Source organism: Ailuropoda melanoleuca, chromosome 9 (genome assembly GCF_002007445.2).
Source record: "Ailuropoda melanoleuca isolate Jingjing chromosome 9, ASM200744v2, whole genome shotgun sequence".
NCBI classification, from domain to species: Eukaryota; Metazoa; Chordata; class Mammalia; order Carnivora; family Ursidae; genus Ailuropoda; species Ailuropoda melanoleuca.
In genome coordinates this window covers 4,328,455-4,341,010 of record NC_048226.1, presented here as the reverse complement: position 1 = coordinate 4,341,010, position 12,556 = coordinate 4,328,455, and the positions used below count along the sequence as shown (strand labels likewise).

Genomic DNA, 12,556 nt, shown 5'->3' with positions numbered 1-12,556 from the left:
AAAAACATTTAAATAAGTTAATGCAATAACCCAAGATTATATTATATTTTTGTAGTATTTTTATTAATCAGTCTTTTTTTTTTTCCTAACCATACAGGGCTTGTAACTCAATATTCACTGCATTAGAGAAAAGTCAGGAAGCAATTGAAATTACAAGTGAAGACCGCATTATACAGGTTTGTTATTTGGGAAGTTCATTTTTCTGAATTTCTGGTATTGTTTGTTCTTACTTTTAGATTGAATCCCTCCAATATGATCTTTTTTTTTTCTTTTTGAAGTTCAAGAGACCAAGTTTTCCTTAGAGGATTATCAGAACAAAAGCTATAAAACACATAATTTAAAATAAGTTCCTTACAGATTAAAAAAAAAAAGATGCTAATAATTACTTAAGGTGCTAGAAAATATTCTGTGGAAATACCACATTTGCATTTATTACTGTTCACCTTTGTGTGTGTTTATTTAGCAAGAGGAGACTTTTATCCAAAGGGATTACCCCTGGAGCAGGAGGAGGCTCTGACCCTAAGGTCTGCAAGCTCTAGCCTTTCTCACTGTTTTTGAAGACAGTTTACACCTATAGAAGTTTACTAAAAACTACTCAGAATTTCTAGAATAACCTAGTAGTTGCTGAACAAATTACACATTATTAGCAACGTGAATTCATAAAAGCGGCTTAAGATAACACAGCGTGTACTTTTAGATAACGAAAGAGGGCTTGTGCCAAGGAAATGCTCCTTGTGTCTGGGAATCAGCTCCACTTTGATGTCCATTCTGAGCACTCCAGCTCGTCCCTTTAATCTAACTTGCAACTTGCTCGGTAAAGAGCTGCCGATCCCGCCTTTCAGGAGTTGGTGCCCAGAGAGGCAGCCCAGGCTGGTTGCTGCTGGAGGCAGGCCAGCGTTGCAGGCAGCTGCCACGCCTTCCTAGCTGAGCATCGTTGGGCAAGTGACTTAGTCTCCCTGAATGCGTTCTCTCTGATGTACAGACGGGAAGGATATTCATACTCACAGCAACCTGCCTTTTGTCAGGAGGTTCTAAGTGGGTGAGTGTGTGCGAAGTGCTCACTATAGTGTCAAGCAAGGAAAATAGACCTTAAACAATATCCGTTATTGCTTTATCATCATCACTATTTTATTATTTTTACTATTAGCACATGCACAACTTTCCTATATATTTTCTTCTAGTCTTATGGTCCTTTCTGAAATTTAGCCATACAGCCTTGCATCTGTAAACACTTGCCAGCTTGTAGCCTGCTTTCCCAACATATTATTCATGTGTATCACATGAGAGCGGCAACCTAGAGGTTTCGTTCCCATTAAACAGATAAGTGGACTGGGACTTAGAGGGTTAAGTGACTTGCTGGAGGAGAGCTGGGGTGCTTCACACTTCAGTCTGGTGCTCTATTCTACTGTGTTATCATCCAAAAGCCCTTTTGTAGCAACTCCGGCCTGTCTCCGTGTGGCTTCTTTCCTCTGTTGGTGTTTTAGTGGGATTGGGCCAGCTCCTCTCTCTGGGGCCCCAGGGACCACGGCAGAAAGCCCAGCCAGGTGTCCCCGGAGCAGAGGCTTCTCTGGAACCCAGGGATCTCCTGGGGTTATGCTCTTGTGGCTTTAGAGCTCGAGGTAAGCTCCAAGCCCCTGAGCTTTCTGGGTGGAAAACATGATAGCTTGGGGTGAATACCCTTGATTGTACTCTTTTCAATTTCTCTTTTAATTTGCTTGATGTTGTTTCTCTTGTCTCCCCCCAGTATGCAAATCCTGCATTTGAAACAACCATGGGCTATCAGTCAGGTGAATTAATAGGAAAGGAGTTAGCAGAAGTGCCTATAAATGAAAAAAAGCCTGATTTGCTTGATACTATAAATTCATGCATCAGGATAGGCAAGGTAAGTAAGAGGTCAGTACCTGTTTTACTTTCATGTAACAGAAAGAAAGGAGATGTGTTCATTGAGCATTGTGCGTGCCAGGTAATCTGAGTCTTACTCTTCACAGAAGCCCAGGGAAGTGTCGGTGGTGTTGTTCCTGTTATTGCCATTTTGCAGATGAGGAAACTAAGATAAAAAATGTGTAGGATATGGTCAGCTATTATGCAGAGTAACTTTGATACTTGAAATCAGTGTCATCATCTTTGTGATAAGTAAATTGATCTTGCTGATAATGGATCGTCTAAGTGGTAGATGTTGGCAAGTGGCTTTGCGCAGAGGATGGTCAGTGAGGTCCCAGAGTCTCAGAACACATCTGAGCCCAGCAATCCTCTGAGCCTCGTGCATCTGTCCAGCCTTTTTTGTAATGCCTGCTGTGCACTGGCGCTCTGCTAGATTCTGGTATAGAATGAAGGGCCAAACATGGACTGCGGCCTTAGAGAACTCGTGTTCCAGGGTGTGAGCATGACAGGTCACGTAATCATGGTGCTGGAGGGAAGGCAGGCTCAGTCTGAAAGGATATTTCTCAGAGCACTGGCTTCTGCCAGCCCCTCACTGTTACTAGGTTTTCATGTGTGATGACAAGGAAAAGGTTATTACTTTTTGTAGTCTTTCCTGCTGGGCTCTTTTTAACTTTTGGAAGTTGGGGAGAGACTATGATCATTCAAACACTTGAAACACCGGTGACCTGCTGTCTCGCCTGCTCCCCTGTGGCATCCTGCGAGCGACTTTCCTGTAGCCCAGGAAAGCAGTCTGCCATGGGGCACAGAAGGGCTCTGCAGAGCCTGTACCCCCACTTTACCTGGGCCCCATGAGACACCATTCGTGGGCTCGTGTCCCTTTGCTGTACCATGGCTCTGAGCACACCAGTGTGTCTTGCAGTGAAAACAAGGAAAGGACAGGCTGGCTCTGAGGGCCCAGTGACATAACCCCAGGGCATTAATGAAAGTGGGTACTATTTGAATCCGATTCTGCCTCCACCTTTCGGTCAAGGATGATGATTTTCTTGCTGCAGAGAGTGGCAGGTCCTCTGGAAAGAGCAATGAAGCCTGAGACGGATGAAGAGCCCCTCAGGTGCTCAGGTGTACTGCCTGGGCTGGACCATGGGTTCCCTTGCTCAGTTAGAAGGGGCGTCCTCAGAAGGCAGTGACCAAACGGCAGTCCTCCCGACCCAGCAGACTTGGGGGGCTTTACCATGGCCTTCCCAATCCTGCTAGAGAAGGGGTCAGTGGTGGTTTTGTTGTGAGGGTCAGCTGGGCATGAGCCGGAGATGACAGCCCTCATGCACCTTGATCTGGCCCAGGGACACTGAGGCATCCCACCCATCATTGAGCAGAGTGAGTGGAGATGGGGAGATAGGGAGGGGGCAGTGAGTGGGTTAGCGCAAGGCCCTGGGATCCATCCAGATCCGTGTGAACAGCGTCTCACCTCCTAAGTAATGTTAAAGGGCCCCAAGCTTGAACTACAGAGACCTATTCTCTAAGAATCTGTGTTTATTGTGAGCAGAGAATATGAAAGATTACCATATTATTGACCTCGATATCACTTTATTTCAAAAAGGAGCAGGGTTATTTATTTTGCATGTTTTGGAGTTCTTGGGGCAAGAAGAGCAGCCACTTGTCCTTTGTCAGTAACCTGGTTCTCTGGCAACGCCGCAGCGGGACTGGCCACTTAGGCAAGTTTTTTGAGGTGAAAGAATATATGGCCTTTCTGATTGAGTCTCCCTAGGGAGGGAGAAGAAGGGCTTGCTGAAGGGTCAGCCAGCCCTGGATGACAGTGGCACTGGGCTCAGTGGCGAGAGCTCAGAGGTGCCCTGGGAACCAGAATGGGGACTCAGGATATGGTTAGGTGACAGGGGCGGGGTTTTCGGAGGGCCAGATCCCAGGTGTGCCACTTGGGGGCAGAGAAGAAATTCTGATGAGGTTCAAACAGAGATCCTGGCAAACACGGCTCTCCACAACCCCCCTCCACCTGTTGTTCTCCGCCAGTGTCTCCTCCCTGGAGTAACGTCACTAATATTAGGTGACCTCGATTTTCAGCCTCCAAACTCGTATGCTTCTTTGTATCCCTGAGTATATCCTTCCCGATTCCGTCCCTTTCTTCATCCCCAAGACTTCTCTAGCAAGGCTCTAGAACCCACACTGTCTTCATGTACCTGAGCCTTCCAGGGGCTCTTCCCTTAGAAACTGTGTCTCGTAGGCGCTGAGTGAATGTTGGCTGCTCGATGCGGGCCTGTAATCATGACGTTTGGCTTCAGAGCCCTCTGGCTTTTAGAAACTTGGAGCTCCCAGCGTTCCTGTGCTTTCCTCCCTCACAGGCTCCCCTCTTCTCCCGACTCTTCTTCACGTTTCCTCCCGGGTTTGCCAGGGTTCTTCATCCCTGCTGTGTTCCTCAGAAAGCTCCCTGTTTGATGAGGCACCTTTGCTGCTCTGCATAGATGGCCCACTCCTCCCCGCTTCTAGCCCCAGCGGCTCTCCAAGGTCTCGTGCAGCTTCCCGCTGTCATCTCGAAATCACCTTGTCTAACAGCGATTTTTCTCTCATCCCCATTAACAAAAAAAAAAATCCATCCTCTCCAGCATCTGCCATCTCTGCTTGTTGGCTGGCCTCACACTTGCCCAGACTGCCATTCCTGGAATGGTTTTGCTTCCTCTCTACCCTTCAGTGTCCAGTCCATCACTAAGCCATGACATCTGTTCAACCCCTGAATTTGAGTGTCTGCTGCCTGGGCCTGACCTTGTGTGGGGCCTCCTTCCCACCCCTGGACTGTGGTGGGTGGATCCAGTCAGGGCCCTTTGTCCCGGGACCTCCACCTCCAGTCAGAGCACTCGACACTCTCGAGTGGTTAGTCTGATCACGCCGCTCCCCCAGCATAGAGTTCACATCCCTTGGTGTGGCTACAGGGATGCTACACTCTGACTTGGCCTAACTTTTCCATTCGGGGAACAAAAGCCCCAGTGTCCCTTGACTGTTGACTGTGTGCTGGCATTGTGCAAGCCCTGGGGCCAGAGCAGCCGGATGACGGGGCGCCCAGGGGGGCTGTCTCAGCAGTCAGAGAAGCCCAGCTCGGGGCTTAGGCTGCTCCAGAACAGAAGCGGGGTGTGTTAGTACAGTTCTGAGGGGAGCCTGGCCCGGGGAGGCCTGTGCAAAACCACCTGGGCTGGAAACAGGCCATTTACTGCATGTTTGCCCCGTGTCAAACGTCATGAAGACTTTCTGTGCATTGCCAGATGTCCTCTTCCTAATCGCATTCTAAGGTAGTACTGTGTTATTCTCAAGAACTAAAGCTCGTATATTTATGACAGGTCAATATTTTTGATAGGAAATATGATCTGTGATAAGTAAATATTTGTTGGTTCTGTTAGTGACTGGAGAACTTACAGGCAAAGCTGCTCTCCAAGCAGGGGCACTGGCCCAGGTGCCCTGGGCCCAAGCTGGACCGTTGAGCTCTGGCTGAACTGGCTTCTTATTCCTCTGCTTGGGATCTGGCAGCTGCTCACGTCTATTCAGGAAGGATTAGAGGAGAAAATCCTGCAGATATATTTTAAAGTGCTGATTGATTGATGGATTGAATTGGTCTCCCATTTTTCTCCCTCTCTTTTATATAACCACTCTATTGAGAGAATTACTCTCTATTGAGAATCATTGAGAATTCACATACTGTACAATTCACCCATTTAAAGTCTACAATTCACTGGTGTTTGGTCTATTCACAGAGTTTTGCAAACATCACCACAATCAGTTTCCTGTATTTCTCTTGAGAGCTTCAGCAGTAAGTCTTGCACCTGTCTGCCGAAGCCTCCTGCGGCGGACACGTGGGCTGTGGACACAGAAGGCAGGTGCTTCCTGCCTCGGGACCCCTGTTTAGCCCTTGCCTGGCACAGGCCAGCCTCCCCTCAGAGCTGTAGTGCATAAGACCTCACCTCCCTTCTGCTCCAGGGCCAGTAAGCACAGAGCTGGGCTCTCAGGCTTCTCTTAACTTCAGTCCTTCCTTGGCGCACGGTTTTCAGAAGTACACTGGGGAGCATCAGGAACCATCCTTTGCTTCTGTCAGAATGTCCTGGCTCCTGCTGAATCCACTTTCTCAGAGGAGCCCGAAGAGATTCTCCTGTTGGCATTTGCATGGAGGTTGCCAGGCTGTAGGCATGAGGATCTCAGAACAGACCCCGTGTAAAGGTTGGGACAGGAGATTTGAGCTAGGCCACCAAGGCTGCTGTGGTAGTCTGCTTCCTGACTGGGTCAGCCCCAGGTTCTAAGGGATCTAGAAGGTCAGGAAGGTTAGGGAACATCCTAAGAGTTGAGTGTCCTACAGTGGATTTTAGGGCTATTTCTAGCTTAAGCACATTGGTGACTCTTGGAAGAATTCAGAACATTTTAAGTGGTGACAAAACCCAGCTCCATCCCAGGCTTCTCTGCACCGCCCCAAGAGTAGGGGTGCCTCCCACAGCCCCTGTTCGCACTGTGGTCACGGCTAGCACACACCTCTCCCAGGCTGCGGTTTCACTCTACAAGGATCCATGCATATCCTGTCTGATCGTGAGAGCACGGCTGCTGTAGCTGTGGCCTTGGCTTTTAAAGTCGCACCAGTTTCCTCTACCTGAGCCTGGACCTGGCTTTGCTGCTCTTCCTCCTCACACCTCCCGGAAGGTGGTAGTGGCGGCAGAGGGGGCTCCTCTCTGCCCCCCTCCCAGATGCAGCGGGAGAGGCCACGCCCCTCCTCCACTACGGGCGGGAGCTGGGAGAGTTCGAGGAGCCTGGAAGTTGCAGCCGCCGGGGAGCGTTCTTCACTCCTGGGCCCAGGCCCTCTTTTGCCAGCAGGCAGCCCCTGAAAACCTGTGACCGTTCACACCGTGGCAAGATGGCATTTATCGGCGACCCAGGAGGAGATGGACTTGGGGGAAATGGTCAGATACCCAAAGTTGTGTTTGGGGTTGGGATAATTTTTTACCCTAACTCCTTTAACCTTGGTAAATGAATCAGAACCTGAAGTGGAAGACGTTCTTGGGTTTATGTTCTGAATGCACAGTATAACGATGCTAACATTCCATTTATAGGAGTGGCAAGGAATCTACCACACCAAAAAGAAAAATGGAGATAATGTGCAACAAAATGTGAAGATAATACCTGTCATTGGACAGGGAGGGTAAGTAGAAAAACCAGGTACTCCAGTCAACATGCCATGTTTGGCTTATTGCAAAATGTGCGCTGAATACTTCAGTAAGTTAAGAAGTGCATGCAGAAATGTAAAAGAGAGACTTGTCACAAGGTCGGGTGTCACCAAAGAACGGTCTTCCAGGGGTACAGCATCCTCATGGCTATAGCCCGACCCCCCAGCTTGTGGCCCAGAGCCGTCAGGCTCTAGAGGGTCCTGCTTCAGCTGCATGGACACAAGAAAGACTAAAGTATTTCTATTAGAATGTCACGTTATTAAGCTGTGTGGTAAGAACACTAACTGGTGGACTCCCTATCGTTAAAAGATTTTTATCTAATTTGAAAGCCTATCTATTATTTCTGCATAGACCTATCAAAGTAGATAAAGGTATTTAAAATACTACCATTTATAGCAAACTTCCTATAAAACAGATGTGACTACAGATTGCAAAGTATTATATATCAGGAGCCTAAAAATTTCATATAGTTTGTCTCAGAATCTATCTTAAATAATACAAACAGTGGGAAATTATAAATGTGAATTGTAGGACCCCCAGCGATGAAATATGCAACCATTAGAAATTACGATCATAGAAAATTAAGTGGTAAGGGAAAATGCTAAAGATAAACATAGAAATCAAACTGTAAAATCATATCTAATGTATGATCTCTAGCCTGAAAACAAAGGAAAAAAAAGACCAGGAGCTGATGTGGCCGTAGTGGTAACAGCAGCTGCCGCTGTTTCTCGAGCCCGTCCCTCCGTGGGCAGGCTCTCGGTGCCCGGTAGATGACACTTCGTGCCCTCCTAAGCACGCACTGCATCATGAGCACTGCGATCATCTCCATTTTACAGATGAGGAAACTGAGGCCTGAGGCGGCAGGTTTCTGGCCCACTGGCCGCCGTGCTGACTGCAGGGCTCCCTTGCTTGGGGCCCGGCTTTGCTGCCCGTTGGCACTTGCCTCCAGGAGGCAGGTCTGTGTGGGCTCTCTGTTCTGATCTTTGCCTTTTTCTGGCCTTCTCCAAATTTTTTTGCAATTAGTAGAGGGATCTGACGATCCAGGAGAAAAATCGGGAAAGTGGAAGGCCCAGTAAGTAAGTGAGGAGTCCGGTCAGCCATGCTTGGTTGTACACCCCCCGCTGGGGAGCTCGGGGTGGCCTGTGGCACCGCCCCGAGTGGCTGGGAACACGCTGTTCGCTGGAACCAGAGGAGCGCTCATACAGAGGGCTGGGACACTGACAACATGTAAGGAATTGAAGGCTTTTGTTTGGTTAACATGCAGTCCATTGTTTAAAACACTGGTATTTTTCCGTGTGTGTTGTGAAGACTTGGAAGAATTGTGTTGTTTTTATTGAAGAGTCCACTTCCTCTCTGCACAGACACCAGAGGATGCTGTGGACTCTCACCTCTTTGTTGGTGGCCATGGCCGCAGCAGTAGAAATGCTCCCCTCACAGCATTTTGTGGATCCTGAAAGAGAGATGCTCTTTCATAATAAAAATTAGCTGCATACCCATCAGACTAGAGAGCCAGGAGAGAAATAATGCCTTGTTTTCTACTTGCAGAAAAATTAGACACTATGTGTCCATTATCAGAGTGTGCAATGGCAGCAATAAGGTATGTAAGGGGAGCCCTCGGGACCCCAGGGGTGCCCAGCAAGATTCCCCCGATCGCAGGACTAGACAATCAAAACTAATGGCTTTTACATTCATTTTTAGGCTGAGAAAATTGAATGTGTTCAGTCTGACACGCATACAGGTATGGTGCTCCATGTTCATTCTTAGGGGTCTTAGGGCTTGTGAAAAAAAAAAAAAAAAAAAAACCAGACCCTTACTCTGCTGAGCTCACCTCGTGCATGGAGGGCACTGTATCTTCCTAGCACCGCGGCAGCGTGCCTCTCCCTAACTCCCCAGGCTGGTTTATGAGCCGAAGGACCTGGGCACTTGTGGGCATTCTGACAGGTGTCCTGGGGTGGGTCTCAGCCTGTGGGGAAAGACTTGGTCACCTCAGACACAGGAACTAATGTGAAGAGGTGTTGAGTGAATAGTGACTTGTTGGCCTCACCTGTGCTTTATGAAGCAACAGTGTTGGGTGTCGGACTATAGACAGCACTCGAGCAGGGACATCTTCACCTCCTGTCAGTAGTCTCCTCCAGCTGATGGGGAGGTAGCTGGACCCCATCAGACTTGGCTCACCTTGTATCTGTCCCCTGTCGTGCCTTGGACACCACCCACTCATCCCCACGTCTGTGTTGCCGCACGTGTTTCTCCCTGGCCTGGAATTGCCTGTTTCCCTCAAGCATGTGCCAGGACCTCAGCAGCCGCCTTTGTCCTGCGGCGGTCACCGGCGGCGCGGGGCCGGGCTGTGACGGTGCCGCACTCCTGCAGCTCCACGCCCGAGGCCATTTTCCAGCAGCTGTCGTGCCCACGCGGCGCTCGGGCTGCCCAGCTTGTCTGTAGGAGCTCCATCCGTCAGCTGTTGGGGACGTGCTTTCTGCAGTAGCAGAACATTCATTCGTTCATTCCAGGAATGTGTCCCATGTGTTTTTCTGAGCATTTACTGTGCACAGAACTCCCTAAGAGCTTAAATTACAGCGTATTTAATTGAAGCCTTGCAATGAACCATTGGGGTAGATATTTTGTGGATGAAGTTCCCTTTTTACAGGTAAGGAAAATGCAGGGCTAAATAATTTGCCCGAGGATAGTCTGTCTAGGACACAGTGGAGCCGACACTGGAATCCCAATGGGCGGCCCACAGCTGTGAAGCACACCTGGGGCAGCTCACTCAAGGGGAAGGCAGGGCTTTCACCTGGAAAGGAGAGAGACCTGTTGCTAATCAGGGGACAGAGCAATGATAAGAAGTGATGAGTAGTGGGTGGGAAAGGGCTAGTGGTGCCATGGTGACCCAGAGGAGGAGGGGAAAGTCCCAGCGAGGGAAGGTAGACTCGAATAAGGAGAGGGGTGTAGAAGGAAATGTATCCTGGATATAAAAGCGGTCCTAGAAGAGGGAAGGGTCAGGGCATGTTTGAGAAAGAGCAGGATTAATTTCTGACTGGTCAGTGTGGAAGGGGAGTGGGAATTGTGAAGGATCCCTGGTTGCCAGGTAGGAGATTAGGATTTTTATCTGTAGGCAGTGGGGGTCTGAGGACTTCTGAGCAGGGGAGTAGTGTGATGACATCTGAGCTCTGAGAACCTCTTAGAACAAGTATGGAGCGGAGATAATGTTGAAGGAGGGACCAGGGACAGGAATACTAACAGTGCCACAGGCTAGAGGAGAGAAAGCAATGGCCAACGCATAAGAAGCTGATGACGGGGAAAAGAGGAGCGGCCGCATGGATGGTGGTGGGACCAGAGAGAGGAAGGCAGGAAGGAGTCAGTCCGACATCGGAGAGGCAGTTTGTAGGTCTGGGGATGGAGGGCAAGGCCCTAGGCCTGGGCAAGATGGATGTGGAAAGTGTTCCTCGTGAGGTCCCGGGTTTGTGTGTTCACTCATCTCTTCGCTCGTTCTACCAATTTCTGTTGCGTACTGGTGCCCTTGTTCCTGTGTTCTGCAAAGAGATGGGGACTAGAGATGTAAAGTTGCTGGCCAGCGAAGCATTCGCTGTGTGGAAGTGACAAGGTAGAGCCCGGGGCGGGTACGGGGAGCGCAGACTTCGAGGTTACCGAGGAAGAGATGGCAGGACAGGAGCAGGGGAGCCAGTTCTCCAAGACCCATGGGCACTGGGCTCAGAGAGGGAGCGGGAACCTGGAGTGTGTTGCTGGAGTTGGGAGGGGAGAAAGGGGAAGCGTGGATCGTGGTCACAGCCGACCACACAGAGACTAGAAGGAGTGGAGTACAGAGCCCGAGGCAGAGAGGGACCCCGGCTTTTGCAGCCAAGACCTGTAAAAGTGCAGGGTCAGGAGGTCGGTGAGGGCAGAAGCCAAACTGCAGGGCTGGAAGGATCAGGGTGGAGGCCGCGAATGTAGGCCTCTTACAGACAGTGACCTTTAAACACTGCAAGGTCACGGGGTGCCTTTCCTCGGATTTTTTTTTTCTTCTTTGGGAAGAGCCCTGTGAAGTAGGCATGGCTGTTATTAATACCCCATTATTACAGAGAAAGAAATTGAGGGTTAGAAGGGTTCAGTGCCACCTCAGTGTTGGGCAGGCAGGAAACAGCAGAGCAGGGACTGGAAGGCGGGGTCGGTGACACAGTCTTCAGTGTTAGACAAGGGACTCCCCAACCGCATTCGTGCTGGGCCGTTCTGCACGACACTTGATCAGTGCCCACTTTGGAGTCTTCCCCATCGCCCTCCAATGAGCTGGCTGGCTGTCAGCTCTCCCTCCCGTCCCCAGCAGCATACCCACCATGATGTCCAAAGACTGCCGAATGTCTTGCCTTGGGAAGGCAGTAAACTGTCATAGGCCATGGACCAGCCAGTTCCCTTGGTTACACACAGCACAAGCACTTCTGAAGCAGACAAGGAGTTATTGGAAGGAAATCGGGTGGCTCACACAGTGGACAAAAAAGCTTAAGCCTGAGAAGAAGAGCAGGAACGACAGGAAGCTGGACAACCATCCCTTCTGTGGAAGGCCTGCCGTCAGAGCAGTGTGGCGGGGGCTGCTGAGGCTCTGCTGCCGTCCTGGCGCCGTGTTGCTGCCGCCATGGGAGAGTGGTTCCCTCACGCCTGCTTCCCTGCCCTGCTAGCCGTCATCCAGACTCCAGTGGAAACACTCATTTGGCTGGCCTAGGTCACTTGCTCCTCTGCTGCTGACACAGAATGGAGTAGGGGAGTCTCTTGCCTTCCCCCTTCTGTAGTGGGAGTCATGGGAAAGGGGGGTTCAGATTTTGGGTGTCCAGGAAAGTAATACATTCCCAGCACATGGCCCCCTTTTCCTAGCCTGGGTGGTGTTTTCACGTGATACTGTGTCTCAGCAAGGACACTACATGTGGCAACCTTCCAGTCTGTAAACCTGGAGGTAGTCTGGATCGAGCCTGGAGCCTGGCTCTGGGCACACAGAGATGAACAGGAAGTTCACGGTCAGATGGAAGGGAGCAATAATTTGAATAGACTGTACTTCGTACCGCAGTGGGGGTGAATTGGGAGGCACTTCCCAGCAATGACGACATGGCGGTTGAGCCCGTGTCTGGACAGAGGGAGGGGTCAGCCCAAGGACAGGAAGAGTGTTCCTGGAGGGACAAGCAGCACACACAAAGCCATCGAGACAGGCAAGGCTGGGTCAGGCCAGCTTGGATTTCATCCCTGTAAGCAGAGGAGGGCCGGGGAGTCTTTCCTTAAATAGGTAAATGAAAACGGGCCTCTTCCAGGAAAGACAGTCATGGTGATGGTGTAGAGAAAAAAGGCAAGGAGACTGGATTTGGAGATACTTCAGTATAATCAGTACCGGAAAGCAGCTCAGTATGAGGGATGAAGGGAAAACATTTGAGAATGTCACCAGGGTTTCTAGCTTGGCCACTACATGACATGAATGAGTAAGTGCAGGAGAAAGAGCG

General features: G+C 49.9%; 1 protein-coding gene across 2 annotated transcripts in view; it reads left to right on the top strand.

Annotated features, from left to right (window-relative positions):
• The window catches only part of PDE8A (phosphodiesterase 8A), a 169,472-nt gene that overhangs the window by 102,304 nt on the left and 54,612 nt on the right, over positions 1 to 12,556 (top strand). The window contains exons 7-11 of one of the 2 annotated variants that reach the window (XM_034667833.1): positions 98 to 176; positions 1,745 to 1,882; positions 6,972 to 7,060; positions 8,631 to 8,682; positions 8,784 to 8,823. In XM_034667833.1, the coding sequence (XP_034523724.1) occupies positions 98 to 176; positions 1,745 to 1,882; positions 6,972 to 7,060; positions 8,631 to 8,682; positions 8,784 to 8,823 (398 nt within the window). The remainder of the gene's footprint in view (positions 1 to 97; positions 177 to 1,744; positions 1,883 to 6,971; positions 7,061 to 8,630; positions 8,683 to 8,783; positions 8,824 to 12,556) is intronic. The other variant, XM_034667834.1, reaches the window with a different exon arrangement.